Raw genomic sequence first — 19953 nt, forward strand, 5'->3', positions numbered from 1 at the left:
CTCCAGCGAGGATGGTCCGTCATGCGCCGGCCTGCGCTGCGCTCCGCTACCCTTCCAGCCGCGCGCACCGCGGCCGCCGCGGCCACCCCGACGCCGCGGCGCACCCCTGCCGGCGGCGGGGATGGAGCACCCCCACCCCCGACGGCCGCCTCGCCCCGCCCCGCCCCGCCGCGCCGCCGCCGCCGAGTCAGTCGTGGTGTGGTGGTCGCGGGGTGCGGTGCAGCGTGTGAGCCGTCGTCGCCCCGCAGGCCCGCCGCGCGGCGTCGTCCTCGTCGTCGTCGTCGTGGTCGCGCTCCCCGCCGGGCTCCCCGCCGGCTTGCCGCCCTTTGGCCGCCCCTCTCGGCGACCTTTCGAGCTCGCCGCTGGACACCGAGGCGCCGGTCGAGCACCGCCCGTCGGCCGCAGCCCTGGCCCCGCCCCGCAGCGACGCGCACCTCCGCGCACCGCCAGGTGAGACGCAGCCCCGGGAGGGCCGGCAGCAGACTCATTCCGTCCGGGGGTCGTTTTCGCCGCTCTGTCTCCGTCGCACTCGCGGGGCGTCCTCTGTACGGGCGCGAGTGCGACAGAGCAACGGAAACGACTCTCGGCATCGTCTGCAGGTGGAGAGGGGGTCGCGCGGTCGCAATTAGAGCGTCCTGGCGGCGCTCCGCGCTCCCAGGCAGGCCGAGGCCGGGCCGCGTAATCAGCGCCCTTGTTCGCCGAAAAACGAGTGCCGCCAGCCAACAGCCAGCCACGTAACTGCCATCGTGAGTCGCCCACGACTCCGTAACCAGCTGGTGCTGCTGCGTTGAAGGGCTCGAGGGGCATCGGGGTGCTGGACAAAGCGCAACCGCTGCCCGCCGGTGACCGGGTCTCCGTCGAGGAGCCCGTCGAGGAGCCCGTCGAGGGTCCCGTCGAGGACGCCGCCGGGGGAATTACGGTGGTGGTGGCCGGCCTGTCAAGGTGCGCTCTCGCAAGGCGGACTTGCGCCGCCGAGCCGCCACGGCTGCCAACGTGATGTCATGATACCGTGCGGCCGCCCCGGGCCGCCCCGCCCGAGCCGTCAGCTTGCATGTGAAGATGGCGCCAGCCTTGTTAATGAGAAGTGTGCGCACCCCGCCCGAGCAGCCAGGCCGCCACGCCGGGCCGCCTCCCCCACTGATAGGGGCCCGCGCGGCGGGCAGCCCCGGCTGGCAACAACCCCAGCGCCACGCTGCCACGCTTCCACGCACGCGGCCAGGCCGACGGCCATTAAGGCTGGATTGCTCCGTTTTAAATGCCGAGATCCTTTTATGCTGAAACTCATTCCCGCGGCCGGCCGAGGCCGCCCCGCCAGGCCGCCAGCCCCGGCATTATCATTTCCGTCGCAATAATTCCCTTTTCATTATCTTTGTCCGCGCCGAGGCCGTGTCACCGAGACCCGTGTTCGCCGAGGCCGTGATCGCGGAGGCCGTGATCGGCGAGGACGTGATCGCGGAGGTGTCGTGTCCCGCGGAGGTCCAGTTCACTAAGGTTTTGTTTGCTGAGGCCGTGATTGTGAAGTTCACGATCACCAAGGCCGTCGTGAACGCCGAGGCCGTGAACGCCGAGGCCGTGAACGCCGAGGCTGTGTTCACTTCGGCCTTATCCACGGAGGCCGTGATCTTCGAGAAGTGTTTGCCGAGGCCGTAATCTCCGAGGCCGTGTTCACGGAGGCCTCCACGGAGGCCAATCAAGGGCACCGTGTTGCCTGCCCAGTGGTGTCCAGCCGTGTCCGCCGAGTCCACGTCACCGCGTCGCGGCTCGGGCTTCCCCATCCGGGTCACACAAGTCTCGTGGTGTCAGTGCGCGGCTCGGCTGACAGGGAAGGCCAGGTGTCGGCGTGCACGGTACATGCATTAAGGGAGTCCTCGACCGCTCTCCGCGCGGCGGCAGCGCGGCAGCCCGAACGCCAGCAGACCGATTCCGAGAGTCGCTTATTTCACCGCTCTGTCTCCCTCGCACTCATGGTGAGTTCCCTACAGACGCGAAAGAGACAGCGCGACGAAAACGACTCTCGGAATCGGTCTGCTGCGAGAGGGACAAGGAAGGAAGGGCCACCCTGCACGTTAATGAGAGTCTGCGCCGCGGCACAACGCCACCCCAACTGCTTAATTGGCACGGCACTGCTGGCTGATTCCGAACACTGCGTCGTCGCGCTGTCTCTCTCGCACCCTGTGGGGATGCAGCGCGCGTGCGAGAGAGACAGCCGTGCGGGGCGGGGCGGGGCGGCCGGGCCCGGACGCGCGCTTCGCTTGGCCTGGCTTGGCCCGGCTTGGCCACGCACCCCGTGCGCCGCACTACGCGGACTCGGCGCGATCTGATTCCAAGCGGTGCTGTCTGTCTCTCTCGCACTCGTGTGGCGTCGCGGAGGGGTGCGACAGAGACAGAGCGACTGGTCGGAACGGAGACAATGTGGCGCTGGGATTACGGAATAATAATAAAAAGCGGTGGCGCGGCGGGGTCGGCCAGCGCTGCACCCTTGGCGCCACTCACAGTGCAGCAACGCGGCGACGCACGGCAACGCGATGCTCCCCGTTTTTAATTAGCAACAGGGCCGCCCTTCGCTCGTGTTCCAAAAGGAGCGCATTCCGTCACTCTGTCCTCGTCGCTCTCATGGCGTGCCCCGCCGCGGTGCGAGAGAGACAGAGCGACGAGCACCTACCTGCTGCGCGGTGCTGCGCCGTGCTGCGCCGTGCCGCGCCGTGCCGCGCCCCCGGCGAGACCGCGCGCGTTTTCGGTCGCTGGGCGCCATGGGCGCAGTCTCCCGGAAACTTGCAGGAACTCTGCTGCCATTTTTTTTTTGCGTTCTTTTGCAGCTCGTCCACATTTTAAACGAAGCAAACGAGGAAAACTCGACACACCGACCAGCAGACGATGCCCTTGCATTATTCAGGGCATTTGAACGCGCATCAAATGTCGCGGACATTGCATTTCAGATCGCGAGCGCGGCGAGCGCGGACGTCGATACTTGACGAGTCCCCATTCTGTTGCCCGGGGTAGGGGCGGGCCGGGAAAGAAAAGTACAGGGTATACCTTGTACTTTTCTTATGAGAAAAGTACACCCTGTTGGGGCTGGTATATCGAGTGTGAGCCATCCCTCGACCAATTATTTCAACTAAAAATGAAAATCAGAGTGTGAAATCCCTGTCAAATGGATGTCGAGGTGCCTGCAGTAGGCCAGTTGGGATACTTTTCTCGCCCCTGTACTTTTCTTCCCCAACTTACCCCGAAAAGCACCGACAACTCTACCTTTGTGGTGCGCTGAAGGAGGGAAGACTGACCGCGTTTCCCGGTTTGGACAATTCAATGCCCACCACGCGTGTGGAGCACGCGCCGCGTGTGGTTTCTCGATCGTTTGTTCGTTTGCGTTGCGACTCGGCTAGAAGCTCCCCCTGCCCCGCGTTCCTTTCGCCTGGGTTGGCATTCGCCCTCATTTTACTCCGTCAAACACACAGCCCCTTTGTGGAATTCAGCTCGCTCTTTGCACTGGCAGTCATTTTTTTGCATAAACCCCAAGTTTGCGGTTCCCACGATTTATCGCTTCTGGGGTACAATAATTGAGCTATTGCAATACTATTTTCTCGCAACCACCCCTTTACTATTAGCAAAAAAAAAAGGATCTAACCAAATTATACTTGCATTTCAAAATTTTTATTGAAAAATAATTTGCATTTAAAGTATTTGCATTTTCAAAACGTAGCAACAAATTTTGAACTGAAAAAAATAGCTAATTATGTATAGTAGTTAGAATGACTGTGTAGTTTTTTCCCCTTTCGGCGGCGGAAGGGAAAAGGGATAAAGGTGTTTGTCGTGCGTGTAGGTGTGTGTGAGTGTGTGTGTGTGAGTGTGGGTGTTTTTGATTGGATACAGACACCGCCCCCAATTTCTCATAATCTCATCAAATGTATGTACTGTTACCAACTGTGACGTAAACGCGGAAACTGGGACAGTCGGCCCGCACTGGCATCGCCCTTTTTTGTTGTGTCTGATAGATAGGCTGTCGATGGAACATTCAAACAGCCTGGCTGCTGGTTGCCCTGCATGCCGGCCGTTCCATCATTATTTTAATCCCTAAGTGGCGTGGCGTGGCACGGCGTGGCGTGGCGTGGCCGGTTTGTCGTGCCCGAAGCGCAGGACGCAAATAGCGTTGCCTGCGGAGCCGATCCGAGACAAACACTCGATGCGTCGCTCCGTTTGAGTCACACACGCCATACGTCGACAGTCGAGTGTGCCTGCTTCGGAAAGGATCGGAAAGGAAAAGAACATCAGCCCACACTGTGGCAAAAAGGTACGGAAAATCCTGTTAATTTTTTTGCCAGGATTCTCCGTAGCCCTCTTATCAATATTCTCCGTAGGCTCTTACAGTATTCTCCGTAGGGCCACACAGTATTCTCTGTAAATCCGCACAGTCTTCTCCGTAGGACCTCGAAGACTGTATAGTCCTACGGAGATCACTGTGCGGTCCTACGGAGAATACTGTGCGGTCCTACAGAAAATACTGTAAGAGCCTACGGAGAATATTGATAAGGGGCCTACGGAGAATTACCACAAGCTGTTTACAGAATTTTCCGTAGCTTTTTGCCACAGTGCAGCGAACGGTTCTCCCTTAATGGCGCGCGAGTGAAGCATGCGGGGACATTGGTGCATGCATTCGTTGAGTGGGACTACTCTGGAAATGTCGAGGTGAACCGAGCCAGCGACAGTCGATCACCCTGTCGATGCAGGTGGCGGACTTCCAGCCTACGGGCGGACGGTATTCCTGTAACACAACACTCCACTTTGTGACTGCTAGTGGCTGTGGACAAGCGCATGACAAATGCACGCGCCCCTTCCCCCACCCCCCGAAGATTCTCGTTGTTGACGTCACCGGCGGCGTGTCCTAGTCTGGTTCCCAAATGCACCCGTCTCTCTCGCACCTCTACGGCTCGCGCCGTGAGTGCGAGCGAGACAGCAAGTCGCTATGTCGACGGCCCCGTGAGCCCTGTTCGGCAGTGTGCCGGCCATTGTGGCGGTAAAGAACGCTAATGCCCGCGCCCTACCCCGATGCTCAAACTTCAGCGCGGCTATGCGGCCGAGGCCGGGAGGCCTTTGCTGTGAGCGGCAGGCAGCCCCCCCCCCAATCCCTACCCCTCGCGACGTCACACAGCAGCGCCGCCACCGCCCGAAATGTAACATTCAATTACTCTAATCAAATAGACGCCGCGGCCTGGCCGTGGCCCGGTCGCCGTGAGTCGGCGGTCCCCTCCCCTCCCCTCCCCTCCCCTCCCCTCCGCTCCGCTCCCTCCCCCCCTTTTCGTGCACAGTCGCGCAATCGCTCAATAGGGTGGTAGTTTAGCAGCCGGGCGCCACGGCGGCGAAGGTAAACAGCAAGCGGATCAAAATTAGCGGCCCGAAGCGGACTGACGGCGACCTGCTGACTGATTCCGAGAGACGTATCGCTCTGTCTCTCTCGCACCTATAGGGGACGCCCCGTGAGTGCGAGGGAGACAGAGAGACGAAAACGACTCTCGGAATCAGTGTGCTGCCCCGCCGCAGCCGCTGCGCGTTCACCATTCCAGCAGACTGATTCCGAGAGATCTTTTCGTCGCTCTGTCTCTCTCGGACCCCCGGGGGCCCCGGGCCGGGGCGTTCCTCGCAGGTGCGAGAGGGAGAGCGAGCGACGGAAACGGTCTCGGAATCACTCTGCTGTCGCGACAACGCCATTGGCGACTTTGGAATTGGCCGGGAACTGGCGAAGTGGAGTGCGGCGCGCGGCGGTCCGCTTCGAGGAAGGCGTTCTATGGCCTCGCCCTGGCCTCGCCCAATCCAACCCACACTGAGAAAACCTTACAAACTATTTCGGGCCTTACAAAGAAAAGTAGTTTGTATAACAAAGTATTTTGAGCATACGTAAGCTTACAAAGAAAATACTTCGTAATTTACGAACTATTTCTTCGTATAACAAAGTATTTTAGTTTGTTATATGTATGCTCAAAATACTTCGTAAGGTTTTAAGAGTGCACCTGCAGACTGATTCCGAGCGTCATTTCCGCCGCTCTGCCTCTCTCGCAGCTGTGCGGGACCCCCAATGAGTGCGAGAGGGACAGGGCGACGAAAACGACTCTCAGTCTGCTGCCCACCCCACCCCGCTTCCTGATCCCGTGGTCTTCTGTACTGCCGGAGCGTGCACGATCGAACGCAAAAATGAAGAAAGTATAACAAAAGAACCATGCAGTGGCGTTTCTCTCGGGCAATAATCCATCTTATGGAGTAAGGGGATGTTCGTCGACGAGGCGGTGCACCGCCCGACGCTATCCTCATTACGACGACGTGACGTCCCGCCCCCGCCCCGCCCCGCCTCGCCCCACCTCGCCCCACCTCGCCCCACCCCGCCCCGCCCATCGCCGTGGTCTCCGCTAATTGTCGGCGTCGTTACCCAGACACAGCGCTGGCTCGGCTGGCTCCCGGGGGCGCGTCGCTGAGCGCGCATCGGACCTGAAGACCGCGGGGCGCGACGCCGCGCGACGCCGACGGTCAGTGCACTGTGAAGCCGAGCCGAAGCCGTTGGGGAGCGAAATGCGGAGGTGTGGGGCTTGCAGCCACCGCACTTGGAAGTGCAGAGCTTGCATTGTCCACGCGACATTTGTGTGTGGCGTCCACCGCGTTTGCACCATGTCAATTCATGGGGGCTCTGTAGAGCTACCCCAGACTGGAAGCGTGGAGGCTACAACGGCGGCTACACGCGCCGAGTGCGCAGAATGACTCCGCACCAGGAAGTGTGGAGCTCCCAACACTTGGTTTGGCCTCGGAAACAACTTTCCAGTGTAGCATTAAGGCATGCAAGATTTAACGAGGACTACAAAGTTGGACAGGGTGTGCGCCGGGCTTCATCCCTGCTAGAGGCGAGAATGCAAGGGCCGACTAGTGCATCTCCGCTTGCAGCCTGGGCCGAGCTTTGCAGAGTGCCCCGGAGTTTTCCATCAGGCAAATTGAGCCAGGCACGGCACGGCGTGGCGTGCCCCGCGCTCCACCCGCGCGGCCTCCCCAGACACCTCAGCGCCGCGGCCCAGCGGCGCAGCGGCGCATCGGCGCAGCCAGGCAAGCGCTTCATCGCTGCGTCTCTCTCGCACCCGAACGGAACCAAACGGCGCGCCCCACGAGTGCGAGAGAGACGCAGCGACGTTAGCTCTCTCGGCCTGCGGGGCGAGCTCAGCCGGCCTGATGCGCGATGAGGGTAAATGAAGCATGTGGCGTGAGGCGCGGGCGTGCATGAGCCCCCGACAGAGAGTAGGGAGGGGGAGAGAGAGAGAGAGAGAGAGAGAGAGAGAGAGAGAGAGAGAGAGAGAGAGAGAGAGAGAGAGAGAGAGAGAGAGAGAGAGAGAGAGAGAGAGAGAGAGAGAGAGAGAGAGAGAGAGAGAGAGAGGAAGAGCTGAGGGCGAGAGAAAGGAGAGTGGGGTCCTGCTCGGCCCTCCTGGCTGATCATGCGGGGGGTCGGCAAGAGGAACCACTGGGCCCAGTCGGCTGGAAGATACGGGCAAGGGATGAATGAGCGTGGACGCTGGGTGGCGGGCGTGGCGGGGACGCCCCGAAGCCAAGGGTAACTCACGTAACCGCCAGCCAACGAGCAGTGCGTCGATAACGGCGTGTGCGAGAGCGCACATTTTCGCTACTCTGCCCTTGGCCGCGCCCTCGAGCACAGTTTTCGTCGGCCTGTCCCTCTCGCACCAGTACGGGGTGCCCCATGAGTGCGAGAGAGACAGAGCAGGTGCTCGGAATCAGTCTGCAGGCCACGGGAAGTCGGTACCCGCACCCGGTTACGCGACACGAAGCCACAAAAACGCCGCCGGTCGAATTGAGAAAATGTAAAAGGGTGGCCATGAAAGTAAACAAATTGGCAGTGGCGGTGCGCGGTGCGGGTCGTCGCGCGGTATCGGCGCGTGCCGCGGCGGCCCGCGGTTGGCGTCCCCGGCCGGCGCTATCGCGGCATCGCGGCACCGCGGGCCGCCGTCCCATTTGCCCCTCTTGCCCCTCCCCTCTCCAGCGTGACCGCGGCGCCGGCCTATCGCGGTTTTCTCGGCCGACACCGCTTGCCGCCTCCGCGCACCGCCGCGCCGGACGCAGCTGCCGCCGCCGGCCAATGGCGAGGACGACGATGAGGACGGCGATGACGATGAGGACGGTGACGACGATTATGAGAATAACTCCGCACCGGGAAGTGCTGAGTTCTCCACTCTTCGTTTGACAGAGTCTTCGCCCTGCCGGCGTTCGAACCGACGACGTGCCCAACGTCCTGGCCAGCCGCGGCGCCGAGACTTAGAGAAAGTATCCGTTCGGGAAAGTGTCGTCCAGCAAACCAGTTCAGGAAAAGAATCGTAGCGGAATATCATGCACGGCGGGCCGCCAGTCGCTCGCCGTGACGTCGTTAGGGCGCCATTTCTACCTCGCACTCACGGGGCGCACCGCGTGGGTGCGAGGGAGGCAGACTGACGGGCCGGCTGCAGGGCTGTTTCCGAGGGGGAGCTCCCGTCGGTGTGTCTCTCTCGCACCAACACGACACGCCGCATTAGTGCCAGAGAGAGAGAGACTCTGAATGAGTTTGCTGGGGCACTGCCATGGGCACTGCCATGGGCACTGCACTGCCCTTCGGAACGCAGCGCCCTCTGCTAATTGTGAACGTCGTTATCTGTTGGTGTGCTGAGGGCTGCCTGCCACCCCACCGGCCCGCCCAACACGGACACCAGCAGACTCATTCCGAGAGTCGTTTTCGTCGCTCTGTCTCTCTCGCACTCATGGCGCATTCCGTACAGGTGCGAGAGAGACAGTGCGACGAAACCGTACGGCTCATCATTACCGTGGGGCTAACCGGAGTAAGGACGCTGGGCGGTACACGGTGTCAATTTGTGGCGAGCGTGGTGGCGAGCGTGTCGCCGAGCGTGGCGGCGAGCGTGGTGGCGAGCGTGGTGGCGAGCGTGTCGGCATCGCGACACGCGGCAACCAATTAGAAGCGAGCGTGGGGCCGGCGGCGCCGCGACTGCGTATGCAAATGAGGAGGGCGAGGGTGTGGATGACAGTGCGCCGCCACCGGTCGCTGCCAGCCCCGCCAGCCGCGATCGCAATTACGATCACAAACACAGCCAAGCTGTGGATCTGCGTTCATCAGGCGCGGCGCGTGCGGGCCGGCCGGCCGGGCCGGGCGGCCGGATGACTGGCTGCGCCAGATTGGAATGGCTGCCCTTCCCGGCAGCCTGCAGGCGGGTGCGGGTGCTTTGACCCTTCGATGCTGATTCCGCGAGTCGTTTTTGTCGCTCGGTCGCTCTTGCACCTGCAGGGCGCTCCCGATGAGCGCGATGGAGAGACAGAGCGACGAACGCGACTCTCAGTCCGCCCGGGCTGGCGGCTGCTGGCGGGGACGTTGGCGCCGTGAGACAGTGAGGTAGGCACGCCGGGGTCTCGGCTGTCCGCCGGGAGTGCCTGCCTCACGGGCGATGGCCGGGCCTGGCCTGGGCCGCCGCGCCAGGAAGGAGTAGTGGAGGGGGCGGACGGCGGCGGCGGGTTGAGGCCGGGCCGTGCTCGCCGTGCTGGCGGTGGTGATGGTGGCGGTGGTGGCGCCCCTCCCTCCCCTCCCCCGCCGCATCCCGGGCTAGCTCAACAATTCAACAATTGCAGGGAGCAGACGGTCGAGAAAACGCCGCCTGTTACAATACGCCAATCAGAGCTCACAGCGCCGCGCCGCGCCACGCCGCACCACCGCCACCAGCAGCCTGGTTCCGAGAGTCGTTTACGTCGCTCTGTCTCTCTCGCACTCATGGGATGTCCTTTATAGGTGCGAGAGAGACAGAGCGAGGAAAACGGCTCTGGGAATCAGGGCGGCCAGCGGCGCCGCCACCCCGCCGTGCCAGGCGTTGACCCAGCGCGGGAGGGGAGGGGGAGTTGAGGGGCACGCGCCGCTTCAATCAGGAAGGTGGCCCCGCAGCCGCAGGGGCCGGGCCTAAAGTCGGCCGACGCCAGGAAGCAATCTAGTCGATGGCGCTGCACCTTTCGGCCTGTCGGCCTTTTGCCGTCCTGGCCGCGGGCGGGCTGGCCGTGCCGTGCCACGCCGTGCCGCACCGTGCCGCGCCGTGCCGTGCCACGCCGCGCCTTGCCGCTATGAACGCCGTGCGCGTTAAAGTGCCAATTACGATGAGCCAAGTAGCGGCTAACAGCGTCAGCGTCGACGGACGCAGCGAGGCCGAAACGGCGCCGAGGCCAGCCGTATGGAGAATAGAGAGCTCTGCGCTGACTGGTTCCGAGATTCGCAGCTTTGTCTCTCTGCACTTCGGCCTCTGTGGGTGCGAGAGAGAGACAGAGCGACGGCAGCGACTCTCGGAATCAGTCTGCTTGGGCCCTGCGTTTTTGCCTGCCGTCCGGTCCGACCGTGTTGGCGGTGGGAGTACGTTCCCCGTGCGGCGCTGAGATCGCAGCGCTCTGCGTCGTTTGCTTCTGAGTCCTAAGGGAAGACTCAGGTAAACGAGCTTGGAATGGCCTCATCTCGAGATTGATCAGGGGAGAAAACCAAGTTTGCCCCAGTAAGTGTATTACGAATAATGAGAAATAACAATTAGAACGGGGGCAATGTTCTGCATGCCAGGGGAGCAGAGGCGCCTCCAGGGAGGGGGCTGCGAAGGTGGCCAGCCAGGCAGCCAGGAAGCCAGCTAGGCTGCCAACCAGCCAGCCAGCCAGCCAGCCAGCCAGCCAGCCAGGAAGCCAGGAAGCCAGGTAGCCAGCCGGCCAGGCGTAGCCGGGTGGCCAGCCAGGTGGCCCGCTAGACCCGTAGTGCTTTGATTTTTGATCTAAGCCATGGGTGCAGCTAACTTCACTGACCCGGCAAGCTAGCCAGCCAGCCAGCAACAAGCAAGGCAGGCAGCCGTGGGACGCAGGTTGAAGCTGTCAGTGATTGCCGATCAAGAGCGATTCCCATGACGGATGGTCTCCTCGCAACAAGCAGCGCTAAGCAACGAACCACCACATGGCTCGCGGTGGCGTGGTGGGGTGTTGCGTGGCGGGGCGTGGCGGGGCGTGGCGGGCGTGGCAGGGCGTGGCAGGGAGTGGCAGGATGTGGCAGGGCTTTGCAGCAGGGCGTGGCAGGGCGTGGCAGGGCGTGGCAGAGCGTGGCAGGGCGTGACAGGGTGCGGCTCTCTTCGAAACGCGCTTTAAGGGTCGCGTCGGCGTGGCGGCGTGCCGTGTAAGAGAGGGCGGAATTCAATTAGGGGACAATCCAACTAAAAGCAGCGCCCCGCCCCGCCCCGCCCCGCGCCGCGCATCACATGCCCCTTTGCTCCTTTGCGGCTTTTCCACGCCGACTTCGCCTCAATCTGCCGAATGGATTGGCGCGCTTTTAATTGGCGGCGCCCTGCACACTGCTTCCGAGAGTCGTCGCTGTCTCCCTCGCACTCACGGGGCGCTCGCTGCAGGTGCGAGGGAGACAGCGACGACTCTCGGAAGCAGTCCTCTGCGGCCCTCTGCCTTTCACCGTCCCCTGGTTCGCCTCTACTCTACCCCCCCCCCCCCCCGCCAACGCCGCCGCCGTAGTCTTTGAGGCCGATGTATAGCAGATGAAATGGAGAGCACATCTGACGGGACCGTCGGTCCCGGGGACGCCGGCGTCGGCCAGCCATCCAGCAACAATCAAACAAGCACTGACGGCGGCAACGCGGAACGCCGGGGCGGCAGGGTGGCCACCCATCGGGCGCAGAGTCACTTGCCTTGCACCGCCTTTGCCGATCCGTATTACTCTGCAGCAGAACGATTCCGAGGGTCGTTTTCGTCGCTCTGTCTCTCTCGCACCCGTTCGGGGCGCCCCTTGGGTGCGAGAGAGACAGAGCGACGAAACCTGCTCTCGGAATATCAGTCTGGTGCAGGGTACGCGAGGGTACGGGTCGGCATGCGGCCCTCAGTCTGAGCCGCTCCGTCTCGAGCCACTTCATGGCTCGCTCAGTACCTGCACTCGCAGGCAGCTTAGTGCTGACCAGAGACGGCGATTTCAGTGGTACGGTGCTATGAATAACAGTGTGTGCTAGTGTGTGTGAGAGAGGGGGGGGGGGAGCGGGTGGGCAGGCTGCACTGGAGGGGAGGGAGGAATCAATCAAAAACATGAGAGCAGCCAATATTTTTGCAGGCCGGCCAATGCTGAACCCCTTACGACACGACGCGTGTGTCGCGTGTGCTGCCGGCCTGCCCGGCCTGCCCGGCCTGCCGCGCTCCCCTCCCGTTTTACGGACGCGCTGCGGCCGGACTCTCGTCGCCCTGTCTCTGTCCCACTCACGGCGCGTCCCGCGGGCGTGCGAGAGAGACAGACTGAGGCCCTTCGGAGTCGCCCCGCCACCGCTCCCCTCCGAGTGTGCCTTGCGTCTCCTCCCCTCGGCCTCGGCCTGGGCATCCCCGTTCTCACGGCTGAGTCGCCTCCACGCGCTTCGCATGCCGGGCTGTTCGGACGCGCCGCCCGATTAGAGAGGACAAACGAGAGCAGCGCGTTAGAGAGGCAAACGAGAGGCGTTGCGTTAGAGAGGCAAACGAGGGTGCGTTAGAGAGGCAAACGAGAGGTGGTGCGTTAGAGATAGGCAAACGAGGGTGCGTTAGAGAGGCAAACGAGAGCAGCGCATTAGAGAGGTGAACGAGAGGCGGTGCGTTAGAGAGGCAAACGAGAGGCGGTGCGTTAGAGAGGCAGACAAGAGCACGCCACTCGTTCAAGTGGGGTGAACTCCACACTTCCTGGTGAGGACTGAATTTCCCACACTTGGACGTGGAGTTTGCAGTTCTCACACTTCAAGAGTGGAGTATCTCACCTCTGCCTCACATGCCAAGTGAACTTTTGGAGTGTGGGGACTGCAGGCTCTGCTCTTCCAAGTGCGGCCAAGGAAAACTCCAACACCTCCGCATTCCGAGAGTGGATTGCTCCACACTTGGTTTCACAGTGAGGCGGTGCGTTGGAGCAGCGCGCTACTTAGCGTACCGCTGTCGTCGCTCCGTCTCTCTCGCACTCGCAAGGGGTAGGCTCCCTCCCGCGTCACGCAGGTGCAACAGGGCCGAAGCGACACCAAAGAGTGTCACAAGTCAGTGCTTGCCGCCACCCTGGTTGGCGAGATGCTCAAATGTGCGATTTCTTGTGACGTCGACGCACGGGTAAAGAGCTACCTTTCCCGCCAGCAGCGTGACAACTGCACCGGCGTTTTGTTGTGTGGGGAGGGGTGTCTCCTTGCGTGTCTGGGCGCCAGGTCCCCCCCCCCCCCCCCCTCTCCCTTCTCTCCGGCCCGCCAGTGCAAAGAACGTTAAACCGTAATTGGATCCAACATGAACCATTATGCCTTTGAAAGGTTTGTGGCTAGATGCGAGACGAGAGGGTGGTGAGGTGGGGCAGCGGTGGCCTCGCGTTGGAGCGAGTGAGATGGACAAGAAGAAGAGGAAGAGAGAGAGAGAGAGGGGGGGGGGGGAGAACCGCACGCGCCGCCCCACCCTCCCCCACATGGCTGCGCGTAAATTACCCTACTGGCTTTTTACGGCGCGAAGAGTAATGATGAAAGCAATTAAAAATTGTAATTATTTGGCGCAAGAAAGTGTAATATCGGACGGGTGGGAGGCGCATCGCAGCGTGGCGAGGTAATGACGCCGTGGCGGGGCGGGGCGGGGCGGGGCGGGGCGGGGCGGGGGGGGGGCGGGGCGGGGCGGGGCGGGGTGGGCCAGTCAGGCAATCAAAGAGGGACTCGGACCGCGGCGTGGCGCGCGTCGTCTTGCGCGCTCCGAACAGTGCTCTCACCCCTCTGTCTCTCTCGCACTCACGGGCCACCCCGACGGCAAGCCTCGCCAGCGGCCCGAGGCGACCCCACCGCCCTCCAGCTTGACTGACTTGTTGCGGTGCGCCCTCAATCCATTCAGGCAGCCTCAATCCGAACGTCTCTCTCCCACTCACGGGGCGTCCCGAAGGGGTGCGAGAGAGACCGGGGCACTGCTTGGCCACCCGCAGCCCGACGACGTTCCAGAGTGCCGCTTATTGACAGGGTTGTTTGTGCATGCACCGCTTTGATCAGTCGACTCACTGTGCCCCCTCCCTCTTTCCCTCCCTCTTTCCCTCCCTCTTTCCCTCCCTCTTTCCCTCCCTCTTTCCCTCCCTCTTTCCCTCCCTCTTTCCCTCCCCCGGAGCCGCGGCGTGCGTTGTCCGAAGGCCGCCTTTCTGGCCTCACCTCACGTCGTTCATGCCTGCAGGCTGAGAGTCACTCTCTGTCTCTCTCGCACTCACGGGGCGTACCAGCCCGCACGGGCGTGCGAGAGAGACAGAGCGACGAAAACAACTCCCTGCTGTCGGAATCCGTCTCTGATGCCGCGGCCGCGGCTCAGTGGTCCGTCACTCTGTCCCTCATCCAGCTCCGGCGTGAGTGCGAGAGAGACAGAGGAGCGCCTTTGCGAACCACTGAGTGTGAAAAGGGGGGCGTCGGGGAGGCGGGGAGGGGAGGGGGGAGTCAGACACCGCTTAGCGTCGCTACCCCGCGCTGCTCGGTGCGCGCGGTGCGCGTGGCGCGCGCGGCCCCCGGCAAGTCCATGTCCGGGGAGCAGGATTCGGCTAATTCGCTTTGGAAGGCGTCGGAGCGCGACGCCGTTGGCTGTGACGTCACCACTTAGCTCTGAAAGCGTCAGAAAACGCAGAGAGCGCGGAACCGTCTTACGATGAAGGCACTTTCACAATACTGGTTCCGTTTGCACTCGAGAGTGCACGGGAAAAACGCTGATCGTGGGTTTCACAGGAACTCCCTAGAAGTGTGCTTCCAAGTGTGTATGCACGCGCTCAAAGGGTTTGGGCCCTCGAGGGTCCTAGCGTCTAGATTTTCCTGGAAGGCAAAGCAAAAGCCAGTCTTTGCCCCTGTAACTTGGCAAAAAGTGCTCTCCCTCAGGCCAGCTATATGCGCCAGTGTACGGCAGAGAGGGGGGGGGGGGATACGAATACCTGTTGACCCTGTATGGGGGTCACTACAGTGGGTCCCTAATGGTGCGTACCCCCCACCCCCACCCCCCGCGAGGCCGTTCCCAGCGCCGCTACCCCGCGCGCCCAGAGAGTCTTCCGGCGCGCGGGGTATCGCACCTGCAGCCTCCATCTCACTCGCACCTTCACAGATCGGCCCATGAGTGGGAGAGAGACCGAGAGACGTTCGGAAATTGGTGCCCTTTGACTCCCGCTGCTCCGATTGCTGCGGGGCCGCGGGAGATGGACAAGGGGCGGCCGCTGCCCCTGGAGGAGTTGGGGGGGGGCCTTTGTGTCCAAAGGTCATCCCCTGGCGTCGGGCTGAATCACCTCATCAGCGCGGCGCCCAGTGCAAGGCTGCACGGCGAAACCAGTGTGGGGAACTCCCGGGAACGCCTCACTCGAAATGCGGGTCAGCTTGCCGTCTCCACTCCTACAGTGTGGACTCCTCCACGTTTGAACCACGCCAGGGGCTCTGCTAGCTACTCCACACCTGACTTCAAACTCCCCACGTCCTGGTGTGGGGAATAACTCCGCACCAGGAAGAGAGGAGTTCTCCACCCTGAGTTTGACAGTGTACCGCCAGCGCGCCACGCGCTCCGCTCCACGAGCCGTACGGGCCACGGCCCGACAACGCGGCCTGGGCATTCCGGTGGCGCACGCCCGCGATTTATAATCCCAATAAAACACCGAGCTGGGAAATGTCTTTTCGCATCCGCGGTTGCACCGAGGGTTGCACTGTTCTAAAGATCGTTCTCTTTCTCCTCCGCAGGCTTCGGCGCCATGGAGGTCAAGCTGGAGACGCAGAGCGGCGGTGGCCCGCAGAAGTGTGCGGGCTGCGGCAAGGCCATCACGGACAGGTGGGTCTCGTCCACTGTGAAAGGAGAACGCCACACTTGAAGAGCGGAGGTGTGGGGATTTCCCGGCCCCGCTCTGGCAAGTGCGGAGTTTGCAGTCTCCACTCTTCAAGTGTGTGCGGAGTGCTCCGCATTTGTCGGGTCATTGTCTCTTGGCCAGTCTTCCCGATTCCAGGGACGGTCCATCGTTTCCCCCTGTGCCCCTCCACCCTTTGGGGCCCTCGGGCCTCGCGTCGCGACAGCCCTCGCGGCCCTCGCCGCCCTCGCATTCTTCGTCCTGTCGAAACGCTCGCATTCTCGTGTTATTCCCCGTTGTTTGCCCCGCAATGGGCCGCGCGGCTTGGGGCCGTTCGCGTCGCCAGACCGATAACATTGCTTTCCTCCCGGTCAATTCGTTGTCGAGGTGCCGCCCGTTCTCCGAATCCGGCGGATAAAATAATCCTCACCCAAAGTCGGGTGATATGCCTCGTCCAAAATTTGGTATTGATCTAGACCCTTTCATAATTCTCAGTGTTCTCCCTCGCCAAACAGCTCGATAACGACGGCATAGCAGCTGCCTTCTCCCAAACCAATTTTGATGCAGCTCCGCACGCCAACGAGGCTCATGTAATATTTGGCGTGGTCGATCGCTGTCTTTTGTCCCCGTGGAGCTCCCCGCGGAGGGTTGGAGCTGCGGACATAAGACGGCAGTCAGGCCCCGCTCACCGGTGCCTGCCACAGTGCCTGCCCTGGCTGGGAAGGGACTGACCCTCCCCAGGTCGTGATTACGACGGCCAAACTCACGGGTCCACTTTTAAAAAGAAAGATTAAAGTTCCGTTCCGTTACCTTTGGTATGAAAAAATGCACATACATTTCTCAACGTTTGTGAAAACCTGCGTACAAATTTGCAGAAAGAAAAACTGTTACGTCTGGTACAAATTTTGAATCGAAACCTGTAGGTACAAGAAACCACTGTGCGGCGGGTGATGTTATTTCACGATTGAGCCTCCTCCGGTCATACACTGCAGTGCAGGGTGTCAGAGTCGCATTTTTATGTCATTTTATGTTTTGAAATAATTCATTTTTGATGCGGGTGAGATAGCGGAGTTTAAAAACGGGCTGACTCTGCCGGCCTGCCTCGGCTCGACAGACAGCCAGCGGAGCCCAGCGTGCCCCACCAGCCAGGCCGGCGCCGCCCCGCGGGCAGAAGCGCCAGCCGCCATTCACAACAATAACTGTTATGGTACAACAATTGCCGTGTCCTCTCTCTCTCTCTCTCTCTCAGTGTGTGTGTGTGTGTGTGTGTGTGTGTGTGTGTGTGTGTGTGTGTGTGTGTGTGTGTGTGTGTGTGTCCCTTCGCCCCGTGGTGGGCAGGTTTTGTCGTTCCTCATGTTCCCCGCGGCCAATTAAAAGGCACATCGGGGGGTGCCGGTAAAAGTGGAAAATGGGAAGCGGTCATGTTACTGCTATTCAGCGAGTTTGTCGCCGGATTCGTGCTCCGAATTGTTTCAAGCCTGAATGCATTTCACGTCACATATGTTTGAACGTGGATTTCATGTTGACATCATGCAGCGTGTTCGAACGAACTACACTACTCGTTGGAGACGAGTTGGTAGCGTTGGTTCGCACGTAGGTGTGCAACGGAAGCTGAACCTAGCAAAGGCCCTGTCTAACCTTCCCCTGCGCTGTCTGCTGTCGGCAGGTACATGCTCAAGGCGATGGACCTGCTGTGGCACGAGGACTGCCTCAAGTGCGGATGCTGTGACTGCCGGCTGGGCGAGGTGGGCTCCACCCTCTACACCAAGGCCAACCTCCTGCTGTGCCGGCGGGATTACCTCAGGTAAGAAGCGGCACTCGTCAACTGGTACAACTTCCAAACGTTCAGACTAGGGAAACTTAGGGCATGCATCTTAAAAACAACGACCCACTGAGTGGCAAAAGAAGTCAGAATGTCAAACGGGACCATATTTCGCATATTTCGTCCTATATCACCATAGTTCTGTCCTCCTTTTTGACGCTTACGTTGCATCATATTGGCGTTTTTTTACGTCTTGATGTAGTGGCACATCCGAGGATTTGAGTCCCGACAGGACCAATTTTCAATTCTCAATTATTTTTTTTATTTTGCAGGCTGTTTGGCAGCACGGGGTACTGCGCGGCGTGCTCCAAGGTGATCCCGGCCTTCGAGATGGTGATGCGGGCCCGGCACAACGTGTACCACCTGGAGTGCTTCGCTTGCCAGCAGTGCGGACACAGGTGAGGAGAATCCTGGCCTAACGGTGCCCTCACTGTCAGACCAAGTGTCGAGAACTCCACAATTTCCCGAGTGATTCTACACATTTTAACGCGTGGAGCAGTACACTTCGAGTGTGGAGTGCCCCTTGTCTCTCTTGGCTCGGTGCAAACGTGGAGAACTCTTAAAGTGTGGATACTGCAAACTCTGCTCTCCTACGAGCGGAGACTGCAAATGTCATCTGCATTTCAAGTTTGGAGTTCTCCACACTTGGTTTCACAGTGCTCGGTCTGGCCTATCAGTGCCCTCACTCTTCAATCTCTTTCCCCGTCGCTGCTGGGGATGCACTCGTGGTGGGGTGGGGGAACCATCACGGCATGATTTACTGGTCCCATTACCGCTTCAAAGACACTCATTGGCGTGATACACAAAAATGGGCGCGACATCCAGGGCATCAGTCTCTCTTTTTAACCGCGCCCCTCTGCTGTCGCAGGTTTTGCGTCGGCGATAGGTTCTACCTCTGCGAGAACAAGATCCTCTGCGAATACGACTACGAGGAGCGGATGGTGTTCGCCAACATGCAGCCCTCCGCCGTCAAGCAGGTCAACGGCCACCACCTCAACAACAACAACAACAACAGCATAGCCAACAACAACACGTCCAGCGCCAACAACAACGATGTGAGTTCAGGTGCAACACAGTGGAATGACTGGTTCCATCCATTTTTTTCCCATCTGAATCGATCAGACACCTTTTTATTAAGAGAAGGCGAATATCCGAACTTGTTAAGTGTTACGGACTCGTGTGAGTTATAACATACCTTTGGACGAGTAAACTTCACTGACTTTCCTTTTCTCCTCCAGGCCAGCCACACTACCACCACTACTACCACCACGGCCACGGTGCAGTGCAACGTGACCGTGAACCAGGACGGCGCCACGCCGCCCCTGCACGTGCAGGTGCAGGTGCCCTCCGGCTACCACAACCTGCTGGAGCCCGTGGGCGGCCGCTCCAAGTAGAGCCCGCCTGCCAAAGCCAATCTCTGGGCCGCGTCCAAAAATGGATCTATCTATTTAAAAAACTATTTTTCTTTTAATTGATGTGATTTTGACGGTAATTCAAATTGTGTGAAGCGGAAAGCTGCTTAGCATATCTATGCAGAACGACTTGTTGGGCAAAAATCTAACCTTGATAGTTGGCTGTGCTGTACTGATAAGTGATTTCTCAGACAGAATTAGAGCGGCAACATCCCTTTCCAATATCGAAATTCAGGTGCAGGATCGATATTGTCTTTTCTTCGAAAGCGACATGGGCCCAGGTTTACCATAGCGAAGTCAGACACACCTTCTTTTTGGGAGACAACGCGATGCCGATTCAGAACTGAATCCTGAATTCCGATATCGTAATCATTCCCGCCACCCTAAGTCTGTCTGAGATTTACAGATTGTCCCAAAAATTTAAGTCATGGTAAAGTTGGCAGAATTTCAGGGGTAGCAGCAGTTAGGCGTATACGTCCCCCCATATAATCGCATTAATGTGGCTTGAATTTTAAGACACCCTGTATTGTTTTCTTTGTAAGATAGTCCTGTCAAATGATAATTTTGTTTTCTTTGTTAAACTATTATTTCTCTTTGCTGTGTCGAAAAAAATAAATTGTCGACTGTTATCGAGTAAGTTTAGGTTCCTCGCGGAAAATGCTTGTTATTGATTTTTGGAATAATTATTAGTCACGAATTGGCCATTTTAGTTCCCCATGCCCTGCGTCATTCAGGTTTGAACAAATCAATGTTTTTCTGGGTGGTTGAGTTTCATTTTGAAAATGCCTTATTGTTCTATTTATTTGATGTTAAAGATTTTCGGTTGTTATATACTTTTGTTGTAGGTGCTAATCGTTATGCCAACTTGTACAATCTATGAA

General features: G+C 59.9%; 1 protein-coding gene across 1 annotated transcript; it reads left to right on the forward strand.

Moving 5' to 3' along the window:
* Window positions 1-401: 401 nt before the first annotated feature.
* LOC117650962 (LIM domain only protein 3-like) lies at window positions 402-19054 on the forward strand. Its single transcript, XM_034394638.1, has 6 exons — window positions 402-450; window positions 15738-15825; window positions 17505-17642; window positions 17933-18058; window positions 18529-18715; window positions 18899-19054. Exons 2-6 carry the CDS (start codon window positions 15749-15751, stop codon window positions 19052-19054), a joined length of 684 nt encoding a protein of 227 aa, XP_034250529.1. The 5' UTR covers window positions 402-450; window positions 15738-15748.
* The last annotated feature ends 899 nt before the right edge of the window (window positions 19055-19953 follow it).

The sequence above is a fragment of the Thrips palmi genome, unplaced genomic scaffold (assembly GCF_012932325.1).
Source record: "Thrips palmi isolate BJ-2018 unplaced genomic scaffold, TpBJ-2018v1 HiC_scaffold_5, whole genome shotgun sequence".
Classification (NCBI taxonomy): Eukaryota; Metazoa; Arthropoda; class Insecta; order Thysanoptera; family Thripidae; genus Thrips; species Thrips palmi.

Bases quoted from the DNA above. Each gene is read 5' to 3' on its own strand.
- LOC117650962 (XM_034394638.1), top strand. From the start codon at position 15,749: ATGGAGGTCAAGCTGGAGACGCAGAGCGGCGGTGGCCCGCAGAAGTGT. The intron at 17,643-17,932 runs GTAAGAAGCGGC...TTTATTTTGCAG, and splicing joins TGCCGGCGGGATTACCTCAG to GCTGTTTGGCAGCACGGGGT. The intron at 18,716-18,898 runs GTGAGTTCAGGT...TTTCTCCTCCAG, and splicing joins CCAGCGCCAACAACAACGAT to GCCAGCCACACTACCACCAC.